Here is a 26299-nt window from a genome sequence, read left to right on the forward strand (position 1 = left end):
GGAGCCGGAGCCGGGCCCGGCCCGCCGGAGCCGCTGCTCGCCCTCACGGCGGTGAGCTGAGCCCGGCCCGCCGGAGCCGCTGCTCGCCCTCACGGCGGTGAGCCGAGGGGACCCGGCCCGCCGGAGCAGCTCCTCGCCCTCACGGCGGTGAGCTGAGCCCGGCCCGCCGGAGCCGCTGCTCGCCCTCACGGCGGTGAGCCGAGGGGACCCGGCCCGCCGGAGCCGCTGCTCGCCCTCACGGCGGTGAGCCGAGGGAGCCGACCCGCCGGAGCCGCTGCTCGCCCTCACGGCGGTGAGCCGAGGGGACCCGGCCTGCGGGAGCAGCTCCTCGCCCTCACGGCGGTGAGCCGAGGGAGCCGGCCCGCCGGAGCCGCTGCTCGCCCTCATGGCAGCGGAGGCGCAAGAGGAGCGGAACCGGCCGCGCTGCCGAGGTGATCCCACAGGCACCGCCCCGCTCGCTTCGGCCGCGCCCCCCGGGCGGGGAAAACCTTCGATAACCACTCAGGGTGGCTTGGGCTGGCACAGACTTTAAAGATCGTCTCGTCCCACTCCTTGCCGTGCGTAGGGACACCTTCCACTATCCCAGGTTTCTCCAATCCCCGTCCCACCTGGCCTTGGACACTTCCTGCATCCCTGACAGAGCCAGAGCAGGAAACACAGGATCTTTGGAGCTAGGAGAACTGAATTCAAGCACCAGCTTATGGGAAGCAGGGGGCCAGTGAGCTGCGTCTGCTTGCCCTTGATGTGTCCCACTTCAGGCACAGGAGGTAGAAGTGTCAGCTCAGAAACAGCTGCCAGCAACAAAAATCCAGCCCTGAAATAAGGAGATAAAAAGTTGTGGTGCTGCCAAGTGCCTTGCTGGGAGAAGCACAATTCCACACCTTCCCTGGCCTCCACTGGATGCCTTAACATCAGCCCAGTGCTCTGTGTAACCATGTCTGGTCTGGGCACAGCAGTAAAATGGTAATGTCCCTCACTGGGGCTCCATTCAAAGGAAGTTTTTCTCTGCGCTTTGTGCTCCAGTGAGACATTTCAAGGCCTTTCCAGCAAGCCTGTCATCCTTCCCCCATGCTCCTCATGTGCTTATGCTCTCAGAGCTCAGCAATGAACTCAGCTGGAGCTGTGCCTTGCCTCAGGCTGTCATCCACTCCAGCTCTGTCTTCTTCAAATGTTTCACGGTCTGTTTTCAGCCCAAGGCAGACAGCTATTCTTCCTGGATGTTGGGTGCTCCTCCCCAGCTCAGCCTGATCCTGCTCTGTCCCGGGAAGCTCTGGGCTCGTTGTGCCCAGGACATCGCTGCATGCAGGGAGAGAAGCTGGTGCTGAGCAGAAGGAGCTTGGTGCTTCCCCTGTCAGTGATGAGCCTGGTGAGGAACAGGTTTCTTAGTTATGTCCAGTGCAGCACAGCAAAAGGTGTCTGGTGGAGAGACAGGTAAGAGCAGACACAGAGCACTTTGTGCTCTTGTTCCTGGAGATCTCACTGCCCATGGCCAAGGGACGTGCCCACACTGAGATGGATGATGACTCTGCCGAGACCCTAAGCCACAGCTTCAGTCTGGAACTGTTTGATTCATTAGTGCAGCATGGGGTCCAAATTAATATGCTTTGTCTCTTTTAACAAAACATTTTCAGCAGGACTGGGGAGATACTTCAAAAGCTTCCTAAATGCCAAATACCAGAACTCAGCAACCCTTAGTGCCATAACCAGTCTCTCACTTCCCAGTATAGACTCCCTCTGTGTGCACAGCTTTTCCTCTGCATGCTTGCCTTGGAGGGGGCCTCAAACAAAGGCCTGCACATCACTTGTGAACTTTGGGTGAAAAGCGTCAAAGCAGATGAAACAGCAGCTCTGCCATGGGACTGAAGCCCTTTTCTGTCACAGGAGTGTGCTCTCTGCATCAGTTGCAGGCAGTCCCTGTTGTTCATCTTGACTTGATGAGTGCTAAACAGATCCTTCTTTTTTCCTGCAAATGTTGTGGCGGGCCTGAAGGGACTGAGATGCTTTGTTCCAAGCCAGATTAGAGATATGAGTTACTACGAAACAAAAGCCCAGCTAGCCTTCAGAAGAGTTCCTCTAGTCTAGACACAGCCTCCCCTAAGCTCCCTGCATCCCAGCAGAGCCCTGCAGCTTGCGTTCAAAGCAACTCAACGGGCTCCAGAAACCTGGTTAACCTCTGTCAAGTGACTGTTCAGTTACAGCATAAAGGAGGAATCACATCTGAATGATTTTGCTCCCATAAATTAGCAGGATGGGTTAAACCAGGACATGAGCACTGTCTGCTGGCACAGTGCATCCACTCAAGAGATTTGCACTGGCAGGTCGTGTGCTCCAAGCCTGGAGTGGGATATCCCCCCATGTAACAATGTCTGCAGCTTCTGTGGCAGCAAGAGAGATCCTTTACTGTCACCTCAGGCCTGAACACACCCATGCCCAGGGCTCACTGCCTGCCTGTCACTGCTCACCTCCAGCTCTGTCACTGCAGGATTGGTACTGTGATCCTTCAGTATGATCATATTTTAGCTTAATGCCATTTGGCCACACTGTCAGTCATTGGAGAAAAAGGCAGAGTAGTACTGTGGGGAGAGGAAGAAAATTCAGTAAAGCTATGGAAGAAAAGATTTGTGGACGTACATTATCATTTACCATGATGGTCACCTACAGCCCCACAGCCAAGCCAGTTCGGGCTCTGGTGAGAACTTTTGTCCCCTTGGTGTCTGTCACGGCTGGGGACCATGATGATGACACCTTGTGGGTGTTGATGCTTGCACTGCCCTATGAGTGACACCAGCCTTGCTTGGCTCCCACGCCGCAGAAGTGGCGGGGCACTATGGCCTCTATAGTGCCTTTTCTCTTTTGGGAGATTCAGTACTCTGAGGTGCTGCACCCAGGCCAGGGCAATCCCACACATGAGCACAGATGGGAGAAGAGCTCATTGACCAGCAGAGAAGGACTTGGAGGGTATCATGGATGAAAAGCTGGACATGAACCAACAATGTGCAGTGGCAGCCCAGAAACCCTCCTATGCTGGGCTGCACCGTACAGGAGTGGGCAGCAGGCAAGGGAGGGGACTGTCCCCTTTTACTCTGCCCTGGTAAGATCCCCCTGCAGAGCTGCTCCAGCATCAGAAGCATATGGAGCTGTTGGAGCAAGTCCAGAGGAGGCCAAGGGGATGCTCCCAGAATTGGAGTCCCTCTGCCATGGAGCCAGGCTGGGAGAGCTGGGGGTGCTCACCTGGAGAGCAGAAGGCTCCAAGGAGAGCTCAGAGCCCCTGCCAAGTCCTAAAGGGACTCCAGGAGAGCTGGAGAGGGACTGGGGACAAGGGATGGAGGGACAAGACACAGGGAATGGCTCCCACTGCCAGAGGGCAGGGATGGATGGGATAATGGGAATTAGGAATTGTTCCCTGGGAGGGTGGGCAGTCCCTGGCATGGGGTGCCCAGAGCAGCTGTGGCTGCCCCTGGATCCCTGGCAGTGCCCAAGGCCAGGCTGGACAAGGCTTGGAGCAGCCTGGGACAGTGGAAGGTGCCCCTGCCAAGGCAGGGGGAGGAATAAAATTATGTTTATGTTCTCTTCTGACCAAACCCATTCTGTAATTCCATCATCTCTGAATCCACAGAGGGGCTCTTGCCACTTCCCCACTGCCATCACAAGATGGCATTCCAGACCTAAAAGCTGAGCTGGCTCAGCTGATACTTGAGAGATATCTTCCAGGCCCTGGGGCGTCCAACCCCGTGAAGAAGCAATGGATTTAACCCTGCCTACTGAGCTCCTCTGCCAGGTCTCAGCCCTGACACTGCCTTTTAATCACATCCCTTAATGCCAGGGCTGTACTAATCAGCTGCACTGAAACACTGCTGCCGTTACTCCGTAACCTCTGAGCCATCTAATTGCACTGAGTTAAGCCAGTTATAGTTTTTACAGTGAATGGCATGCAGAGCACTTTAATCTTGACCTGCAATACCTCCAGCTCTTGCAGGACCTCCTCTGCCTCTGAGGAGATGTTGCTAATCAGACCAAGCCAGGATGTAGTTTAGGACATGGACAAAGGGAGGCAAGGGCAAATCATGAGCAATATGAATCTGACTCATTTTGTTACAAGGCACTGTTGAAGGTAGAACTGCCTTTTCTTTGCCCGAGAATGATTTGGGAGAGTAGTGAGAAGTCTTTCAATAATTTATAACTTCAAAATAACAACAACAACAACAACAACAACAAGAGAGAGAGAAAAAGAATTCTTCTTAGATTTTTCTTTTTTTTTGTAAAGAAAGCTTATTTTGAGTTAGGTGCATAAAGCACTGGTGCAGTGTGTTATCCCCTGTTTCTGCTCCCACGTGTGAGTGGGTGCTCCAAGCTTCATCCACCAGTTGCTCCTGCAGGAAGAACCCATGATCCAACTATCTCCTTCCCTGGCCAAGGGCCTGCAGCCTCCCATCGGGGCTTGGTGCCATGTCCTGGGTGCCAGCTCTGCCAGCACAGCTCGCCGGGGGTGGCAGTGGGGCAGGATCTGCTGCTCGGAGGTGGGGGCTGGCTGTGTCCCTCTGGGCAGCTCGGGGAGAGGCTGCTCAGGCTGTTCCCTTACTGTGAAGCTGGAGAGCAACCTCACTTGGTCTGGAGGAAAGAGCAGTCGGGAAAGGTTACATAACCCGCGACCAGCCTGCCAGAGGGGCGGTGCACCAGCAGCAAGGGCAGTGCCAGTCTGGATGTGGCTGGGCAGGAGTGTGCCCTGCCTGTGGGACTCTGCTTCCCCCAGGCCTGCAGCCGCTCCCTCCACTCCCCCCTCCACGCCCACCTGAGTCTCCTGGCCCTGTCAGAGCTTGCTGTTTTTGTTGTTCGAAATGCACTCGGGCAGCTCAAGGAGCCCGTGCAGCTCCCTCTGTTCTGGGCTGAAACTGCTGCACAGAATTTCTTTTTCCATTTCATCTCTGGCAGAGACCGTGGAGATTTGCTCCTTTCCTTTTCCACCCTCCTCTCCTCCTTCTGAGCTTCTCTCTGGCCCAGGTTCCTTCCCTGGTGGCTTCTTCTGCTCCCAGCCCCTATTTAACCCCCATCTTTTCTGTCCTCTCCTTCAGTGCTCCTACCCAGAGGACAGATCACAAGCCACAAGCTCTGCCATTCATCTACCCGATCCTAAACCACTGTCTCACTGTGATAAATGTGATCTGCTAATCCTGTGGAGAGGATCCCCTAGGATTCAAACTCCTGTTTCGATCTGTGGTAATCCCATGGCATTGACCACAGGGTCACACATACAAGGGGAGGTTGCAGCTGCCTTGCCCCAAGCATGGGCACCACCATCAGCTCACCTTAGGAATTCAGACCTGCACAAGGCCCACCAAACACACCTGTGTCCTTCCAGTGCCCCACCAGCTCTCCTGGCAGCAAGGAATTGCTTTAATTCTGTGAGTTTTATAAAGCCTGACTCAAATCCCAGGGGTTTCAGGCAACACTGACACCCAGAGTGAGGTGGTGTGAGCACAGCACTGGGGTCAGGTGCTGGGGACAGATGGGTGGGCACATCAACCCAGTGTTTTAGAGCAGAGCCAACCAGGAACAGCTTATTTCATTAAGGAAAAAAAGAAAACAAATAATCATTCTTAATTAGGACAGAAACCCCCAGATAGGCTTTTTAAAAAGAAAACGCCTAAAAATACCATTTTTGCTTTGATTTGAAAATTATTTTTTGCTCTTCAGACTGTAAGATAAAACACATTTGAATTGATGATGCATTTCACAGCAAAAATACATCCTTTTTTATCTTGAAAATGCTGAAATGAGTTGTTACAAAATTTTCAACGTTTACCCTCTTTCTTAAAAAACAAAATTTTTATTTTAGATATCTTTTTTTTTTTTTTTCCCTAATGGAAACTCTTGATTATATTTTTACCCAACAATTCTAATTAGAAGTAACAATTACAGCTGATTCTTGATGGGGTGATAAACAGCTGGACTGTGCAGCCCTCTCCACTCTGGGATTTCCAAACAAGCCTCAGCCCTGGCAGTTTAGCCTTCTGCAACATTTTAGACTTGTCTAGTTACTGGAATTTATTTTTCTTTCTTTTTCCCCCCACCCTTTCTCTTCTGAGGGTTAGTTTTTACCAGTGCAGCATCTCTAACAGTCAGAGAACTTCACAGTGAGTTGAGATCGCATTGATTTCTTGAGGAAGAAGCCGCATACTAATTTTTCCTATTTTTCTCCCTGGAGGAACACAGGTAACAGCTTCAGGAAGGCAGCTGGGTTTGTAGATATTATGTTCACCTGGCTGACAGGGAAGTCTGAGGTCTGTGGGACCATCATGGGACACGAGGAGACCTTGGCTGGTCTGGTGCAATGCTGGTGTTGCTGGGAAAGCCTGTGGGATTAAAGCAGAACAAGTTAAGCCTGAGAGAAGCATCAAGTGAGGATCAGGGGATGGATCAGTCCATGCTATGCTGTGAGAGCTTTCCCCTGCCTCCAGGATGATCCTTACACCCCTCAGCTCTTTGGGGCAAGGGAAGGAACACTGGAGCAGTGTGAATGGAGAGGAAGGGACTGTGGTGGAGTCCAGAGTCTTCTCACCATGGAAACAAGCCCATGGCCTTAGCCTGTCCCACCTCACCCCTCCCACTCCCCTGCCAAACAGCTCTTGGACAAACCTGAGACAGTATTAAATGAAAGGGAGGTTTTCATACACAAATGTCCGTGTGATTAATGGATTAAGAGTTTATGTGCAAATTAAAGCCTTTCTTCATATTCACACATCCAGCTCTTCAGCTGTTGCTCTTTCCCTTCTAGTCCTTTACCTGTGGGCCTTGCTTGCTCCATTCTTTTTGCTGCAGTTTTCTCCCCACAGTGACCCAGGGATGTTCCCCAAAGCCTTCACCCCACTGAGTCCTGGGCAGACCCTGCTGCTCGTGAAGCAGCACTGTGGAGAGGAGGATGCTGTGAGCACAGCTTGTTTATACACAAAACCAGCCCAAGAGAGGGGATGTAAATGCCTCTTTATTTCCATATTTAACATTGCAGCTCAGATGGATGAGGAAGTGGAAAGTTTAGATGAAACAGAGAAGAAATGAAAAACTGTTGGCAAGTGGCAGCTCAGCTGAGACTGGCAGCCTCAAGGGCTTCCAGAAGGAAAAAGGTTTTCAATTCCTGCACTGCTGCTCCATAACATCCCAATTCCCCCGACAGGCCAGGAGGGGTGGGACAGCTGGGGAGCCCTGCCTTCCTGTGATCCCACCCCATGGAGAAGGACTTGAAACCGCAAAGCAGCAGGTTTGGTCTTGTTGATGTTTTACAGGGCTGATATCTTCCCAGAGCAGCAGCAAAGTGTGGGTGTGGAGGCTCTGTAAGGATCTCCAGGTGATGGGCACTGTGGTCAGCTTTGCCATGGTGGAAAGAAGCCACAAAAGCTTTGCTGGACACCTTTGGAACATCCTGTGCTGGGTGTTGGTGATGGATGATGATTTAAAGCCCGTTTGTGCAGGGAATAATGGCTCATAACCATTTCCTCTCCTTTAATGGTGTGACACTGCTGAAATGGGTGATCTCATGTTTCCACCTTAGGGGAGATGTTTTATTAATTGTCCCTGCCATTGCTCTTGAGCCCATGTGTGCTGTGATGTGGATGTGCTTCAAATACAGTGAAGAGGAGGTGGCAGCTGGGATGTGGCTCCTGGGGGAGGCAGCCAGAGAGGCAGAGATGGGTGCTGCCCATCTCTTTCCAATGATCTGAAACCTCAGTCCTGGGAGGGACTGACTGCTGTTGCAGTGCGTGTCAATTTTATGAAGTTAATTGTACAGTTGCCTAGTGGTTTGTTCTGTTAGCCCCCATACTACCACAGTTAGTTTCTCCTTGAGTTTGACCCTCCTATCAAGTTGTCAATCAAGTAATCTCCTCCCATTGTTCCAGACTCTTCCATATCTATCAAGGCAACCCTGCTCCCCCTACCCTTTGTTCTGGAATGTTCCCTGCCAGTTACCCCCTGGGACCAATCCCTAGCCGAGCCCTCTCTCCTCCCCTCATCCTGATTAGTTATTGTTCTGAAAACCACACCCTGAGACCCTGAGTGTTACCCCATTGATTGTCTTGTACCCACCCCCTGTCTTGTGAAAGCTTAAAAAATCCACGCACAGCAGTGCTCAGGGCTCTTTTTCACCTGTGGTCCCTTGAAGTTTACTCCTTTGTCTACCTGCCAATAAATGAGTTGGCTTCTCACCGTAAAAGAGCCTCTTCTGACTTCTTTGCTTGATCCCTGCTGCGCTGCTGTGGAGTCTCCAGCATAGGACACTTGGCTCAAAGGTTCTGGCTCTGGCACCATCCCAGCTGAATCAGTTCCCCACACTTGCCATTGCCCCTGGAACAACACCGAGCTAGCCTGGGTTCTGGCAGGCAGTGGCAGACTGCCCCCAGGCCAAGGGAGTCTGACTCTGCTGGAGGATAACCAGGACTGTGTGTCTATGACCAGGCTCTGTTCCACGGGGAGGAGGCAGGGGATTGAACTGTCCTTGCTGCTTGCATGGCCCTCTGTGCTGGTAAATTTTCCATCCAAATCCCTGCTTGAGCACCCATAAGAGCCCTGCCCAGGTCATTTGACATGATGACTTCTGGAAAAAGCATCCCTAGAGTCACTGTCCCCGTCTGGTCGCAGCTGAGCTGGTGGCAGTGAAAGCCGGAGTTTCTCTTCACACCCCTCCTGTACCTGCAGGTCCCTGTGCTCTCTGGGCTTTATTCTCCCTGCTTTTCCCTCTCCCGGAGGAGAGCACTGGGAATTGATCACTGTGTAGCCTTTGCTGTTTTAATCTGAAGCCAGTATCAGGTGGGAGCAAGCAAGGGCAGCCGTGTGCGGCGAGGGGGACCCTGTGTGCGGCAAAGCACCGGGCAGTGCCGAACGGCGCCGTTAATAACCGGGAGAACCGGGAGTGGAATGTGGCTGCCACCTGGCATCATCCCTCTCACCCAGGCACAGCCCACCCTCCATCCCGCAGCTGGAGCTCCCACAAGGACAGAGCTGTCCAGGGCATGTGGTCCAGAGACAGAGGAACCATCGGGGCTGTCACTGGTGGGACGCTGACCCTGAGCTGTGCCACTGCTGCATAGGCAGCAGCTCACGTGTGAACCTTGTGCTGCACCACTGCTGGCAGAGCCCTTCTAGAGCAGGGATGGCCCCTGGGCTCATCACATCCCACTTATGAGCCTCCGAGGGATTGATGGCAAAAGCCCTTAGATGAGTCTCTTTTTTTGGCTGTGAATGAAATAGAACTTGTGCTGGTGGTAATAAGAGACTGCAAGCTGGACCCATCTGATCCTCACAGCAATTCAGAGAGGTTGATGCTGACATGGCAGAACAGGTCCTGCAATAGCCTTCATATCCCAGCACACAAAATGGGTGAGAAAAAGCATTTTTAAAACTTACTGGGGAAACTCTGCAGCTGTGATGCCATCCTATCTCAAGCCCAGGGTTCCCCTCAGGCCTCTTTTGAGTCACATATATTCCAAAAACGCTCTGCTCGGAACTCAGGCTGGGTCATGACTCATGTCTTGGGCTGTAAAAATGTATTTAATTGTGTCAGCATGGAAAGTGGCTGTGGGCAGCTCTCTGGCAGCAATGAGGCTGGCTGGGGCAGGCTGTTCAACAATTATACCTGCTGGAGCCCAAATTCCATCTCACATTTTGCTACAGCACACAATAAAGGTTCAGGGGAAGAAAAGGCTGGAGTGGAAAAGTGTTTCACTTAAAAATTCTGGTAGCATTCTTTCCAGTGGCTTGTCTGGCTATAAATCCATCTATTTTGGTGCAAGTGCAAAGCCTGGACCTGCAACCTCAAGAGTCTCCTGAGCCTGTGGAATTTGCTTCATATTCAGAAGAGACACCTCTTGTGCTCATCCTGGCATCCTTCCAGAGGGAAAAGGGCAACTGAACCCTCTGGCTGTCTCTGCCTTGCTGTGTTAAACAGCATCCATGGTTTTTCTTTGGGTCTTCCCCCAGCCAAAACTACTTGCAGGTACTTTTAGTATGAAAATATCAGTAAAAACAAAGAGTTAACTGTGGAGGGGCAAGACTGTGAGGATTCACAACATTGGCACTTTGCAACTTAATTTTGCTTTTGGACTTAAATGTCCAATTATTTGTCTGGGGGTTTAGCACCCGTCAGGTAATTTCATTCGGGACCAAATTTGAGACACATTGCTACAATTGAGCTACAGAAGAAGCCAAACAGCCTTGAGAGGCGAGGAGCCTGGTGGCTGCAGACAGCATTTGGCAGTCCTGGGCACAAACCCACACACCTTTTCCTGAAGAAAATCTAGATTCCTTCAAGGAAGGGGTTTAACCAGGATGGATCAATTCCACGAGGGATATCTGGATTCCTTAAAGGAAGGGATCAACTCCATGAGGAGCAGTTGCCCTGTTGCCGCTGCTGTCCAGAACAGAGCAATGCTGTGTGACCGGGACAGGGCTCTGTGCCTGTTAAAGCCCTGGGCACTAATGAAGCCTGGGAGCAGCTGCAAGCAGAGCCAGCTGAAGGATTCCTGCTGCCTCCCACCAAAGCTGCCCTTGATTCATCAATTACCTATCTGCTTAGTCTTTTTCTCCATCCTTTTACAATCTAAATAGCACATTTTATAGTCGCTGCTAAGTGATGTGATCAACATCAATTACCTACTAAAAGAGAATCAAGTCTTGATTTAAAATTAAGTGCTGCATTTTCCCATGTTCTTTATATGTAGCCAACAGAATAATTGCAGTGACATAAAAACTAATTACACAACTCCACAATTAGGCCTCCCTCCTAGTGCTGTGATTGTCTTTAAGTATACTGATGAAAAATTACTCCCAGTCCCAAATTACTCTCTCACACCCATCTTCTGTAACACCTTTAGAAAAAGCCCTCCACCCCCATCAGACCAGAGAGGAGCTCCAGATGCAGAAGGTAATACATGCAGAGTGTATTTTTTTATCTCTTTGACGTGGGAGCAGTTTCAGATGTGGGATTCGGCTGGGATTGCTCAGGGATGTAGCAGTGCTCCTCTCTGGATGGACTGAGCATCTCAGTGAGGCTTCCCTAAATGCCTGGTGGCTGGTGTGCCAGCACCCTGACACAAACAGGGAGAAAATCCTCTTCCCAGTGCCTCAGCTGACATTTGGCTCCTGGGCTTCAAGCAGAGAGACCAGTTCTGCCTGGCTGCCAGCCTTGGGCTTGGTGTGTGGAGCCCAAAAGGAGGAGGGAGAGGCTGAAGTACAGCAGTACTTTTGGCCATCCAAAGGCCAGGAGTTACACCCAGGTAGCAATCACGTAGCTGCCTGAGAAACCATAAACTCCAACAAAAATCATAAACATCAATAAAGCTCTGGTGCACTCCTGACAGGCTTTGAGGGATTTGATTCCAGATTATATTTTTGAGATGTTTACAACCAACCTGGAAAGATTGAAAATATTCAATTACTGGCAAGGAGAGCTGAGATTTGCTTACAGTCAATCTCCTGCCTCCAGGATCTCTGTGGGTGCCAGCAGTGAAACCCAGCACGGGTGAGCAGGGCCACGGGGACAATGGCCCAGGAACAGGTCCCCCTGATGTCACTGAGCATCTTTCACTAGATGCTTAAGCATTGCAGGTTTAATTCTGGGGCTGGCATGTTGGTTTTGGCTGCTGTGCAGTGGATCTCATGGCCTGTTCCTCAGCCACAGCCCAGCCCTTGCCAGGGAGGGCTGCACAGCTTGTGACTGATTTTCCATCATTTCTGCAATACCGTCACTCAGTTGCAGTTGGGAGAGGGGTGGGAAATGCTTTGGAATTATTTTAATCAACAAAGTGCTTTGAGTGAAAGAGGTGAGGGGACCAGTGAGCTCCCTGTGCCTTCTCTGACTTTCTCACTCATTTCAGCATCAGCCAGGGGTGCCAAGCTGAGAATTTACACCCTTGTATTTACCTGAAACCTCACTACCTTCCTCAAAAGCTGTGAAAAATAAACGGGGTGGTGAAGTAGCCTGGGGCAGGGATGATGTGATGTGTAAGGCAAACATCTCCAGATCATTGTGAATAGTCCCTCCTGTTCCCAGGCACCCATCCCAGATATTCCCACCTTGTCACCAGCCCAGAGCACCGAGTGCCACCTCTAGGCCTTCCTTGAACATCTCCAGGGCTGGGGACTCCAAACCTCCCTGGTCAGCCCCTGCCAAGGCCTGACCACGCTTTCCACGGAGAAATTCCTCCTGATGTCCAGCCTAAAACGATGCAGAGGCGCCCCCAGCCAGGCAGTCCCATCTGTCCCTTCCTGAGGGACAGGTTCTCCAGGACGGGGCTGCTGCTCGCTGCCCAGGACAGGCCGTTCCCACAGCCAGGGAGGCTCCTGCCCGCTCAGGGCAGCCTGGGCTTCCGGGAACCGACCCCGGACACGACTCAGCCCGGTCCGGGACAAGGCTCAGCCCGGCGAGCCCAGCCCGGGACACGGCGGGGCCGGGGCAGGGCCGGGGAGGTGCCTGGGCGGTGGCGGGGCGGTGCCGGGGCGGTGGCGGGGCGGTGCCGGGGCAGGGCCGGGGCGGTGCCGGGGCAGGGCCGGGGCGGTGCCGGGGCGGTGCCGGGGCAGGGCCGGGGCGGTGCCGGGGCGGTGCCGGGGCAGGGCCGGGGCGGTGCCGGGGCGGTGCCGGGGCGGTGCCGGGCGGTGCCGGGGCGGTGCCGGGCGGTGCCGGGGCGGTGCCGGGGCAGGGCCGGGGCGGTGCCAAGGCCAGGGGCGGTGCCGGGGCGGTGCCGGGCGGTGCCGGGCGGTGCCGGGGCGGTGCCGGGCGGTGCCGGGGAAGGGCCGGGGCGGGCCGGGACGGTGCCGGGCGGTGCCGGGGCGGTGCCGGGGCAGGGCCGGGGCAGGGCCGGGGCGGGGCCGGGGAAGGGCCGGGGCGGTGCCGGGGCGGTGCCGGGCGGTGCCGGGGCGGTGCCGGGGCAGGGCCGGGGCAGGGCCGGGGCGGTGCCAAGGCCAGGGGTGGGGCCAAGGCCAGGGGCGGTGCCAAGGCCAGGGGCGGGGCCAATGACAGGGGCGGGGCCAAGGCCAGGGGTGGTGCCAAGGCCAGGGGCGGTGCCAAGGCCAGGGGCGGTGCCAAGGCCAGGGGCGGGGCCAAGGCCAGGGGTGGTGCCAAGGCCAGGGGCGGTGCCAAGGCCAGGGGCGGTGCCAAGGCCAGGGGCGGGACCAAGGCCAGGGGCGGGGCCAATGACAGGGGCGGGGCCAAGGGCGGTGCTGGCAGGACGGGACGGTTCAGGGGGTGTGGCCAAGATTGGGGCAGTGCTGACTGGGTAGGGCGGGGCAGGGGGCGGGGCAAGGGCAGGAGCTGGGCCAAGGACGGCGCTGATTGGCTGTGGCGGGGCCGGGGCGGGGCGCTGGGGCCGGGCGGCGCGTGCGCAGTGCGGAGCGGTGAGTCGGGGTGGGGGTGTGGCGGTGGGCGCTGTTGCTGGCGCCCCGTGAGGGCCGGGCCGTAGCTCCGGCCCGGGGACCCGGAAACCGGGACACAGCCCTGGTTCCGGCCCCGGTACCGGCCGCTGCCTCCCCTGCGCTGCCCCCGCGCGAGCGGAGCCGGCGGTAAGGCCTTGCCGCGGCGGGGGCTGCCCGCCGGCCCGGTTCCCCTCAGAGCGGCCGTGGCCGGGCCGTTAGGGACGGTGCGTGCGCGGCCCCGGGGGCTCGGGCAGGCCGCGCAGGAGAGGCAGCTGCTGCGGCTGGAGTGCTGCCGCAGGGACCGCGAAGGCGCCTGTGAGGGGCACTTAGGCACGCAGTCGGGGCAGGACAGGGATCCCTTACACTGAGAGATTTAAAACAAAAATATTTACGCGTAAGTTTCCCCAACAGGCACAGTTTGGATCCTGCCTGGAGCACGAGAGTGGGCTGGGTGACCTCTGGCCTACTGCGTGCCCAGGCCGCTGTGGAATAAAAACGTGCTGGAAAAATAGGAGTAGCTCTGGGGTATTGAAATGGATGTTTCTTCAGGGTGTGGGCTCTCTAGCACGAGGTCTGGATTTTAAAACGGTTTTAATTGTTTTGGTACAAACCTGCATATGGTTCTCTGGCTGGAGAACTGGTAAAACAATGCATTGCACAAGGCCAGGGAGTCCTGAGCAAATGGGATTTTGTATATAAACACTGTTTGGAAGTTGCCTTAAAACGAAGTTCAATGGTTGATGAGCACTTGCATTTAGGAGTGATCTTCGACAGAGCACTGACGCCACCCACCTTCAGGAGGGTCTCGGTTTACACCAAGTTCTGCAGACACAATTTCCTAAGGCCAAGTTATTCTGCAGTGCTTTTCTGCTAGAACTAACCCAGTCTAAGTGTGGTGCAGAGGCAGAGCTGCATGCACTAGTGCTGCTCAATGTGCCAGCCAAAGGAGGATAGTCTGCAGAGGCATTTCTGTGATGGAGCTGTGTGGAAGAGGCTGGTCCGTGCACAGCCCGGCAGGAACCTTTTAAGTGCAGATAAGCGTCCAGAGGATGTTAGCAAAAGATGACACGCCCTGTCATTTACCGAATGTGCTGCCTGCAGTGTTCCTGCTCCCTGTGATCATTTGAATTCATTTGTTCTCTGGGAGTAGCATTGTTAAGGGATGGACTTCTAATTTTCTCTCTTTTCTTTCTTCCCCAACCCTGCCTTAAAATGACCCAGCCTGGCCCACTTTGTTTTTCAGCAGCCTCTAGGGCATTTCTGTGGTGGAAGGATCCAAGGATCCAAAATATTGTCCCAGAAACTTTAGTGTAGGAGTCCAGCTGCCAGAGGTGGGAAAGTAGTGTTGCAGGTTCCTGGAGGCTGCTGTCAGTGTGACCATGTATTTACTAAATTTGAAGGGATACAAATAAGATTTTTTAGAAGAAATCAGCTGGAAGCAGTGAACTGGTGGATTCCTGGTGAACTGTCAGAACAGCCTTTGAACCCCCAGTGTTGTCCCTGTGTCCTGAAGCAGCACAAGAGCAGGGCTGGTGCTATTGCCACCATCTTCTTCATTTTTACAGTGGAGAATTCCTTTAGCCTGAGCAATAAAACAACTGGAAAACTTCAGCACCCCCAAACATGTCTGCTTCTGCTTGGGTTGGGCAGATGGGGTTGAAAGCAGAGCAGCTGTACCTTGAGAATTTGTGAGGCAGTGGATTATTGGGATAAATTTAGGGATAATAGTCAGCCTTTCCATGTGCTAATCCTCTGTGCTATGACTCCCTCTGTGACTTTTATAACCCACCTTAGCTCTTAACACTCAGCATTCTCCTCTGAGAAATAACGCTTGACTCGGGCTCGTGAGGGACGTGAATCAGCTTTAATTAAGATTTGTTGAGCACTTTGTTGATAAGTTCTCAATAGCTGGTTGCTATTTTTTATGAACACACAGATATTCTTAGCACCTGCAGTGGGAAGTGACACAAGGCTGGGGATCTCTGGAAGCAGCCCTGCGAAGGGAGACGGCACCTGCTTACCGAGGCTCTGTCGGATCCATTCTGGCTGTGGTTCACGAGGCAGCTCAGCAAAACCCCAAATCCCTCTGAGTCTTTGGGAAACCTGAAATGTTCCTGAGAGCTAAGCCCTGCTTTTGCATGAGGTTTGTAGCTTTTGCCCCCTCTCTGGATTCCTCCCAAGCTGCTGGTTGGGTTTGGTGCAGCTGTGTGCTGGCAGCACCAGCTGCTGTCACCTGCTTTGTAATACCTTGTGGCAATGACTTCAATGGCTTTCAACGACTGTCCCCTCCAATTAAGGTGTCTAGGATAGGCAGGGCTGGGTGACGGCACATGTGAGCTTCAGGCAGTCACAGAGGTCGGTGGGGCTGTGTGGGGTGGGAGGGGAGGAGGGAAGCTGGGAAGCTGTGCCTTCCCCAGGGCAGCATCCCATTCCCTGCTGGCTTCTCTGCTGCAGCAGCGAGGTGGCAAATGAAGCTTGATGAGCTTTGTTTGTGAAGGATAAGGAAGGTGTGAATGGAAATGGTCACACTGGTGCTGGGTCTGTGTTGTGTGGGTGCCCCTCAGCAGGATGAGGAGCTCTGTTGTATTTTGGGGAAGAGAAGGCTGTTCATTTGGCTTTGTCACTGCTGTAGGAGTAGCCAGATGGAGGATGCTAAAATGAAATACAGGGCTGGAACAGCCTCCTTGTCTGTGGCCCTGTCCTGAGCCAGGTGAGATACTTGGCTCCAGGGTGGACATTGGTGGATGATAGTGGAGATCTGGACAGGGCCCAGTTCCCTCTGGAATCCCACTCTCAGAGCCTGACAGCTCATCTAACTTTCCCTTGCAGCAAACTGAGCAGCCAGTTTGTGTCTTGCTCCTTGCGGGGAGCCCTGTGGCTGGTTGTCCTTGCAAATAAACCCTGTTAAAATCTGAGAGCTGGTACTGGCTCTGGAGGGAGCAGTGATGGAGAAGCCCCTTCACAGCTGGTATGGGGCAGCATGTTTTATACTGCTGACTGCTCTGCTGGCTGCCCTCTGGTTTGTCTGTAACTCAGAGCTGATACCCAGCATGGAGCCCAGAACTGGGTATTTTTTGTTCCTGGATCACAGAGTGATGTTCAGCTCTCTGGACCTGTGGTATCACAGTGCTGGCACATTTATTCTGGTCCCCAGTGTTCCCTAGGTTCCCTCTGTCTGGAGAGCTTTCCCCTGGACTCTGTGTGCTTGATCTCTGTTTGTGCTGTTTCCAAGTGCACTTCTTTGCATTGTTTTCCTTGCTTTTCTTTCTATTGATTTGTGGGTGTTTTGGGAACTTTACTTCAGTTTATCAATTCTGATCATGACCTCCAGAGTGCTTCCAGCTCTTAACTCCTGGGCATCCTTTCAGGTTTTATAAAAGTGGTTTCTCTTTCGTTGTTCAAACGATTAATGGAAAGGTTGAACAGAAGCAGACCTGGGCTAAGCTCCCAGGGCCCATACACAGGATTTCTTTTGTGGTGACAGGGAGTTGCTGATAGCTACCCCTCAAGTGTGTGGGGCTGAGTTGCTTTGGTTGGTGTTTTTTTTTTCTTAGTTAGTAATGAGCACTGGGCCTCATAAAGGTGATCTTGCCCAGACCCAGCTCCTCTGGCTTTTGAAAGCATCAGATTGATAGAGTGAAAAACCTGCTGGTTAGAGGTGTGATGGGTAGATTCTGTAGGGGGGTATTGTGCTCTCCTTCTGAAGGCTGAGGTTATTTTTAAGAGCTTTCATGAACTTTATTCACCTGGGGTTTCTTGCTGACACTTACTGGGACTGGCACAGCTCCGAGGCAATCCTCAGCCCTGCTTCCCACTCAGAGCTGCCTCAGCAGTGGGCTGTGCATGGGGGAAGCTGTGTCCAGCATCTGCTCCCCTTTTCTCTCCATAGGTCTCTCCTCAGTGAGAGTTGGACTTGTCTGTATGTGGCTAAAATAGCAAAAATACATTTTTCTCCTCAAGCAATCTCAAGTTCCTTGTGTGGTTCCTCTTCTCAGGAAAAGAGAAAACTACTTGCTCTGGAGAAATTATTGACCCTCAGTTCTATTCCTGAATGGCGTGTCATGGTGTATGTGGTTGCAGGATTCCTCACTGCACCAGGCCTTTGCTGTCACCTCAGTGCCACCTGCTCAAGGAAGAGGAGTTATTTGAGCTGAAATAGATTTCACTGGAGCAAACGTCTCTGCCCAAGCAGGACCAGCTCTACCTTCCCTGAGTTCTGTGAGTACTGAGCTGCTGGGCTCAGCTGCCTAAAATTTAAGAATTGGTCCTTTTCTGAAGTGCTCTTCCACCCACTATTCTATCTTTCTTTGCACATGCGTCTAACTGTGGGGTGGAATTTGGGCCCCACTGAATTTAAGGACAGCACAGGATTCCTCTGTGGTGTTCACGTCTTCCTCCTCTCCAGGCTGGTAACTTGTGTACACAGGCACACCATCATCAGGATGGAGACACTGTGCCCTCTTTGTTCTCCTGTATTGGAACATGGCTGATGGTAGAGTCATTGAATCATGGAATATTCTGAGTTGGAAGGCACCTACAGGCATCATTGTATCCAACTTGATGGCTACCCTGACCTAATTTCAGTTCCAGGGGAGAAAATTCAGTCTCCCTAAAACATTCCTATGGCTTCTGTTGGATTCTTCCTCACTTTTTTCCAGGGGGCTGTGTGCTGTAGTTAAATATGGATGGAAAGGTTCTGTTCCACTCTGGATTACAGCTGAATCTCAGTGATGGATAAATTGTCTAGTTTGCAAAGCCCCTTGGGCTTCAGGGCGGCAGGAAGCTGCATTTTATTCTAGATGTGTGTTTGCTGATAATTCTATAGGATTTGCAGACAGCAGGTTATAAGAGCCCTGATTATACTGGTTCCCTGTGCAGTCAGACTTTGCCCAAATAATTCAAGTGCCTGCTGCAGAGAGAGGGAACAGAAGATGGAAGGATGATTTAGAAATCCTGGAGTAAATAGGAAGAAGATGCAGATGTTGATCTGAAGGAGATACCAAGCCACATATATGGCTTTAAACCTCTAAATAAAAGTCAGGATTTTTTAAATGGTTGCCTACTTTAAACCCAGATATTTCCTTTAATGAGAGGTTTTAAAGGTTTAACTTAATTTTAGATTTTTTATTTCAAGTGTACTTCCATAAAATTAATTTTTTGAATGCAGAATGCTTTAATGTCTTCCGTGTTGGTGCTCATTTGCAAGAAATCTCTGCACAGTTACTTCTTATGTACCAGTTAAATCTATCAGCCAACAGATGTCAAGTGTAGCAAAAATGCTATAATAATATTATGGTCTAATAATAGTTATAATGATTCTAATTACCTGGTGCAGCTTTAAAGAGAGGCAGATTCAGAGATGAGTGCAAAGGAGGTGTTTAACCTTGAACTGCAGAAGCAGGGTACTTCCAGAGGTGCCTGTACTGCCTGTGCCTCCTCCCTGTCGGACATCCTCCTCCCTTTATTTCCTCCAGCAGACTGGGAGCAGCACTCTGGTGTATTTTTAATGTTCAGACCTCATTCTGGCTGTGTTCAGAGTGCTGTCAAGCTGAGGATGAGCACGTTTCCTGCAATACCTGGGAGCATGAAGCCTGCTCATTTTCAGCCTCTGTCTGCCCTGCTCTTGGCATGCTCCCACTGCCTGATGGTTGCTCCCACCTCGGGAAGGTGCAGAGCCTCAGCAATCTCCGTCTTCTATGCAGGCTGCTTGTGCTGCTCTTAAGTGACAGGGGAGGTTTTGCCACAGCCTGGGAAGCACAAAGCCACAATCTCCTGAAGGGAAAGCGTTTGGGGGTGTGCAGGTGAGTGGCTGTGAGTTGTCCATCCCTATAGAAGCTTTGGTGTGGGGGTAAGAAAGCACTGGGCTGGTGCTTGAGTGCTGTGTTTGCCTTGCCTTCAACAGTCTGGCCCCACAGAGCCTTGTCAGAGTCTCCTTCTCCAGCTGCTCTGTGTGCCAGCTCTGTTACATCACTCCCAATGCCCTTTCACCACTGTATTTTTCCTTTAGGAAGGATCCTGGCCTGCATTTGCTGTATTCCTTTGGTTTTTGCCTGATGTTGCTGAGTGCTGTTAGTGCCTTGGGGTCCCAGTGCTTGTTGTTGCTGTAGTGTAATGGATTCCCTCGTGCCACAGCTGCTCATTTTAATCCTGTGACATGCAGGGATGAGGAGTCCCAGGCTCACAGACCAGCAGCCTTTCCACAGAGGAAGCTCTGTGTGGGCTGGAAGTTGACAGCTTTCAATGATTATACACTGAACCTTCTTCCTATAAATAATTGATTCACAGGCTGATGAGAACTACAGGAACTTGTCTCTCAGTTACTTCTCCCTGGCATGGACAGCAGCTGGAAATCTACTCTTTTCCTATACAATAGATCCAGAGGTGCCCTTGCAAGGTTTTCTTTATTTCCAGCCTGCTTGCAGGCTGACATGCTCTGCTTCTTGGGCAAGCCCTGCCTGCCAACACCTGCAGCACACCTTGTCCCAGGGCTCATTCTGCTGAGAACTCTGCCACCTTCAGCCTTTGCCTTGGGGAGGTTCAGCCTTTCCTTTGGACAGGCTCAGCCTTTCCCTTGGGCAGATTCAACCTTTCTCTTGGGGAGGTTCAGCCTCTCTTTGAGGAGGTTTGCCTTCTTGCTGGAGTCTGTGTGTGTGTGTGTGTGTGTGTGTGTGTGTGTGTTTGTGCATCACCATGGAGATGAGGCCACAGGAGCTGCAGGGTGCAGCCTTTTCCAGGCTCACGTGAAGAAGGATGCAGTAATGGGCTCCTCTTATTTAGGGAAAATGATTTCTTGGAGTAAATAAATTGTCAAAGAACATTTGGCATCAGCCCAGGTGCTATTAAGGAGGAGATCTCTTGAAGCCAGAGCTGTGAGGCTCATGCAATATTCACCTGCTTTGCTGTGTTCCACATCAGGCATTGCTGCTGTGCCCAACACTGACCCACTTGTGCTTTTACTTACCCTGAGATAACGAAGCTCCTGTTGCTTTCCTCCTCCCTGTGGATGTATTTCTCATCCTGCCACAGCAGCACCTTCCTGCATCCCTCTCCTTGGCCACTGAGTGTCCAGGCTTTCAGTGCTTTGAGTGGTTATGAGGCTTCACTTCCCATGGCTGCTGCTGCTTTTGCTGGGTTTGCAAAGGACATGCAGGATGTGTGGCTGCAGTGAGCTCTCCCCCATGCAGAAACACCTCTCCGGGTGGAGAGGTTGTGCCAGCACACCCCAAATCCCCGGTGTGGTCATGCAGACATTCTTGGGGGGTTGGAGACACTGCCCTTTCCATGTACATGGCCCTGGGATGCTCTTTCCTTTCTAGTTTCTAGTACACAGAGCCCTCCCAACAAGGTCTGGAGGAGCCATGTGGCAACTCTGCCTCATTGCCTCCATGTCTCCTTCCAGACGTCATCTGTAAACATCTCTTTGCCCTTGCTAAAAACACTGTCTCTTAATTTCTCTCTGCAGGGGTATTATTTAATTTGTAACAGTTTTAGGACGTTATTTGAAAAATCCAATATGAAGCTGTATTTCATTTACTGTAATGATCCACTGATGCAGGCATATTTCAAAGGCAGGCGATGCAGTACTGTGGGGTTTAATTAAATTTTGTTTTTCAACTGAGCATCAATAGACAGACAATAACAAATGGTGGACAATATGCATACAGAACAAAGTCTCTTCATTTTCCTTTTCAAGACTGTGGAAGTGAAAATGTATAGCCCTTAAAATGTACTTGGCCTGCTCACAACTGCTGCTTTAGTATAGTTAACTCACTTCAGGAAGAGCTTTTTCTTCTTGCTCTGCCTTAATTAAGTTTCTTGCTCTCTTCCTGCCCACAAAATAAACTCTCACACTGTGGAAAATTTCCAGCAGGAGCTGTGGGTGATCTAAGTGCTTCTGGACATAGTTTTGAATACTGTGTTGGTACCTAGTGTGTGATGGCTCCTCCAGATGGGCCCTCCTGAGGGTGACAGAACAGAAGGGCTGGGTGTGAGGTTCCTCTCTCTGGCAACTGGACATAGCATGTGCCAGCCTTGGAAGGAGAGGGGAAAATAGTGTTGCTGCCGTGGTTGTACTCAAATCAGGAATCAACAATTGGCTCTGGAGTGCATTTTGTTCCTCCTCTCCCAGCAAGCATGGGGTAACCAAGTACAGAATGTATGTGGGGAAGCTGGGGAAGAGTGTTCCACGTCAGCAGGAGGCTTCTGGGAACCATCCTAGTACTCACAGCGTGGCACTTGGACGCATGTTCTTGGCTAAAGAAATTTGTCACTGGTGCTGTAAATGGGCTCCTTTGTTCAGATTTGAGGAGCAGGGTGAGATGGGGTGGCTGAGGCAGATTTGGTTTTCTCATGGTGTCTGAAGAATTTACTATTGTTCAGGAAGAGAACCAGAGTTTGCTGAGGAACCCGATGCAAATTTGACTTCCACTGCACTCCAGCCCTTTGATTCTCTCAGAAATCCCTCAAAGGCAGAGAGCTGAAAAAACCATGAATTTTTCAGAGGAAGAGTCTCCATTCAGAGATGTGAGTTCAAGCCATGTCCTGGGTTGACGCCTAAAGCTTTGCCTGCTTAACCTGCCTTCAAAGGCTGGGGGCAAGGGCTGTGCCTGGAGCTGGCACTGCTTCCCACCACTGAGCTGGGCTGGATCCCAGTCCAGAGAGCTGCTGGCTGGAAACTGGAGCATGCAAAGGCTGGGAATCTGGGGGAACCTGACTGCTGATGTCTGTGCAGCTGTAAGTGCCTGAAAAGCATGGCTGGAAATGACAGACTGGAGTCTGTAACCTCCTCCTCCTCCCTGGCATCTCAGTGTAACACTTCCCGTGTTCAGGGCACAGCCTGTGTTTGCTCCTTGCTGGAAGCAGCGCTGTGAGTCCTTTGCAGCTCTCCTGGTGCCGGGGCCAGCTGAGAGTTGTGTTCTGAGCTGGGTGAGAGGCTCCCAGAACAATGGATGGAGTCCTGTGCTCTGTGCCAGTCCCTGTGTCTGGAGAGGAGTCCTGGTACAGATAAAAGGCGTATAAATATAACTCATCATCAGGCACTGGATGCTCTTTAAATAAACTGGGGAAACCCCACACAGCTGAGGTTTGTACTGGCCCTGCTAATGGTGGGGGGATGTCCCGTGCCTGATTCCTTGTTCTTCCCTTGTTCCTTGCTTTAGGCTGCCAGACTTCCCATTTGCTCACTTCTTTTTGTTGAGGTTCTGCTGCTGGGGTTTGGGGCAGGAGGTTGCTTTCTGGTGACTTGAAGCAACACCTCCAGCTTCTCCTGTTCTTCCTTTGGATCTCCTGCCTTTCTCCCTGTGGCTGCTCTCACTGTGCCATAAACTAATCTCCTTCCAGCCAGGAACCTCAGGCCTCTTGCAGACTCAGTTTTATGGGGCCATTATCTGTCATCTATAGAAGGAGAGGCTTTCCTGGCTATGGTAGGGCTCAGGTGGCTGCTCCCAGCTGGAGCACACTGGAACATCTGGAGCCAGTGGCTGAGCCCTGGGCTGAGGGATGTGCCCTCTGTGCAGACCAGGGAGTGCTTGAGCCTGGTCTTTGCAGGAGCAGGTGAGTGATTTGAGATTCTCACAGTACTGCTGGCATGATTTATTCTCACAGAAGGGCCCACAGCAGTTTTAGGGGTTTGTTCTGCCCAGCAGGATCACAGACAAGGACATGCCTGGGGCCTGTGCTTTAGTGGTTCTTGCAGGACTGTGCAGCAAATGGGACCTGCGAGGGGCCTCAACACAAAGGCACAAGCCCAGTGCATGGGAAACTGCAATGGTGCTTGGGAATGAACCAAAAAAAAAGTCACTAGGACCATTTAAAATGAAAAATTAGTAATCTGTAATTCAGTTTTGAGGGAATTCTTGTAGCATGTGCTAGCTGGGAGGGAAGAAGCACTTGCTCATACAAGTGATAATCCATTGCAGCCCATTCCAGACACCTGACAGGTATCAACATTCCTCAGGCCTCCCTGGGATGAGCAAGGTTCTGTGCCACTGGATGGGGAATGTGGAGTTTCTGGACTATGTGGAGTGTTAATTTAAACACCAAATCCTTGTTCCTAATGGGAACTGCTGGTGGCTGCCTGACAGAGGGGTGCTGCACGGGAGCTGATGGCTCACAACAAGAAGTGTGCTGGGCTCCACAAGCACTTGGGCTGACACCGGCCAGCTCGCTTCCTTGGATTTCTCCTTTGGAGTTTGGCAGCCGTCTGCTTCAGGGAGCACAGTGGCCTCATAAGAGTTTATTTGATCTGACACATGACAAATTGTTTCTGCTGGCGGCTACTTGAGGCGCAGTCTGTTTGCTGGCAGCCGCGGCTCTGCGGGCACGGGGAAGTGGAGGAAGGCAGCCCTGCCTCCTCCTCTTAGGAAACATCAGCTCAGGGAGAGTTGCTTTGAGCCCCCCCTGCCATCCCAGCCTCCCTTCTGCTGGTGGATAATGGTGCTGGTGGCATGGATTATTAATGGTGTTTGTGTGCTGGGTGTGTCTGCAGGTGCTGGTTGTGGTTGGCTGCGGTGCAGAGGAGAACCTGTGTTCTGGAACCAGACCCAGTTGCCATTAAAAACCCTTTGTTAAGTTCCTTTTTTTAGGACACCCTTTTAGCTCTGCAATGAACAGCAGAATATTACATTCCTCAGCAGAATAAAAAGTACATGTCCCCTGTGAGATAGTGTAAATACATTTTATCTGTTCTATTACCTGCAGTTTTCAGAATATGTCCCCTAAGAATTTTAATCTTGTTTTCCAGAGTTGTCTCAGAGTGAGGAATTACTCTTATTTGCAACTTTGGGAATGATTACTTGTTCATTAATTTCTTCCCTTTCTTGCTGTCCATCTATTATTGCTTCCAAGAGAAAAAAAAAAACCTCTCTGTAAATCTCTGCCGAAACAGGGCTGAGTGCCTGATTAGACAGAGTTATGTGTGCTGGGAACGTGTTCCTGGGAGATCATCCTGGAGCTGTGCATGGAGCCCAGGTGCTGCTGTTCGATGCCATTGGGCACACAGAGCCCACCAGGTGATGCCTTTTCCTTGGTCTTAAAATCAAGAGCCAGACACTGTTAGGGGATAAAGGGTTTTTATCTTGGTATTTAGTAAGAATCTTTATGGTGCACCACTTTGCCAAGGTGGAATGCACTGAAATGCACACACACGGTAGATCACATATACAATTTTATAGACCTTGCAAATTAGAGTATTTAATAAAGATGCCTCAATGAGGGGCTTGAAGAAATTTTGAAGTATTCCTCACTAGAGGAATAATTTTAGCTTACAGGATGTATTTTAGAGGGGACCTTGGTTTCTCAAGATAGTGTAGGGCTTTCCAGCCTCCATCTGAGAGACCTTTAAGATGTTTGGTTTTCTGGCTTAACAGAATGTCAGGTTTATGGTAACTTATCAGATTTAAGGAATTACAAGTGTGCATGTTAAGGGCACTGAGAATACATAAAAGGTATATAAAAGAAAAGGCAAAAACTTGTCATGGCATCAGAGGTGCCCAGGCAGGCTCCCTGCTCCTTGCCCTGGGATGAACAAGCCCAGCAGGCAGCACATGCCAGGGCAGCTGGGCACACCTGGAGCACACCTGGAGCACACCTGGGGCACACCTGGAGCGGTGGCAGGGCAGGAGCTGGAGGTCCGGGCACCTCCAGCACCCGAGCAGGGCTTTGCTGCTGCTGTTCTTTGCCTGCAGTGACGAGGCTGTTACAAAACAGGAACGAGATGGGACAATGCAGAGCAGTTTCTGCTGCCACGCTTTTGTCCAGCAGCTAAAAGCCAGTTCAGAGGGTTTTGTGGAAGCCTTGCTTGCTTTGGTCTTTTTTTGCTCTTTCTTTAAGTGCAGACTTAAAAGAACTGGAGACTGGAGGCCACTGTAGTTATTATTTCTTCCTGAATAGCACAATAAATGTACCATTTGTTCCATAAATGACAGGGTCCTTGCCTCAGAAAACATGTGGCCTGCTCCCACTGCTGTTCCCTTTGACATATGAGGAACTGCCCCTGCCTGCCTCTGGGTGCGTGGAGATTTCTCACTCCCTCATTGGGACCGGTGCCAAAGCTTGTCTTAACATGTGACGTGTGTGGTCACTGGAAGTCACTGTGGGGGCTGTCACTGAAACAGCCTGGATTCACAGAGCAGCTTCATTTAGATGGCAGCTGATGGAGGAGCTCTGCAGAACAGCTGGGAATAAAATCTGTGTGCAGGAGGGGACAGCTGAAGGCTTTGGTCGTCATGGCAGGAGCTCAGACATGTACAGATGTGGTCTGGCAGACCTGTGGTGGGTGAGCCATGTTCCCACCTGCCATGGCACCGCCAGGATGTACAGGCAGCTGCTCAAGATGTTCTGGTGTCTCACAGCAGAGAGGAAGGTGCTGCAGGTGCCTCTGATCAGAGCTGAGGGTGTGTGTGGGGGCACCCTGCTGCTCACTCTGACAGCAGATTTTGAGCTCTTGGCTTTGCCAATTATCTCACAGCAAACACCAAGACATGGAGAGTGAAAGTCCCTGTGTTCTTTGGCTGCTGCTTGGGTGTTTGCAGAGCCAGCAGGTGCAGTGACAGCCAGGACTGTCAAAGGAAGAACCCTCTGTGGACCAGTGCTGCTCAACTATTGAGATATGCCAGTCCATGAAAGGATTTTCCTTTTGAGTGTCTGGATTTCCTGCTGTTGGTCTGAGCTCCAGATGAGCAACAGTGCATTGACTGGAAGGTACTGAGGTTACAAACAGAGTCCCTTGGAAGAGAAAATTGGGGAGGAAATTCACTCAATTCTGGCTACATCTCTGTTCTCCTTCCTCAGAACAGGTTTTGGAGTTGTGTGGCTGAGGAGCCATGGGGATGGAGCTAAAGTACTGCTCCTGAGGGAACCCCACAGCTCTGAGGAGCAGGGAGCCTGGTCATGGAGCCCAGGAGGG

The 26299-nt window shown here is 51.8% G+C and overlaps 1 protein-coding gene across 4 annotated transcripts in view; it reads left to right on the forward strand.

Moving 5' to 3' along the window:
* Positions 1–13315: 13315 nt before the first annotated feature.
* SIL1 (SIL1 nucleotide exchange factor) overlaps positions 13316–26299 on the forward strand; it is a 237024-nt gene continuing 224040 nt past the window's right edge. The window contains exons 1-2 of one of the 4 annotated variants that reach the window (XM_077786720.1): positions 13353–13377; positions 15332–15538. In XM_077786720.1, coding sequence (XP_077642846.1) covers positions 15504–15538 — 35 coding nt within the window. In that variant the 5' untranslated portion in view covers positions 13353–13377; positions 15332–15503. Of the gene's footprint in view, positions 13378–13428; positions 13543–15331; positions 15539–26299 lie in introns of those variants that run through there. The other 3 variants (XM_077786719.1, XM_077786721.1, XM_077786722.1) reach the window with 3 other exon arrangements.

This window comes from Lonchura striata, chromosome 15 (genome assembly GCF_046129695.1).
Source record: "Lonchura striata isolate bLonStr1 chromosome 15, bLonStr1.mat, whole genome shotgun sequence".
Taxonomy (NCBI): Eukaryota; Metazoa; Chordata; class Aves; order Passeriformes; family Estrildidae; genus Lonchura; species Lonchura striata.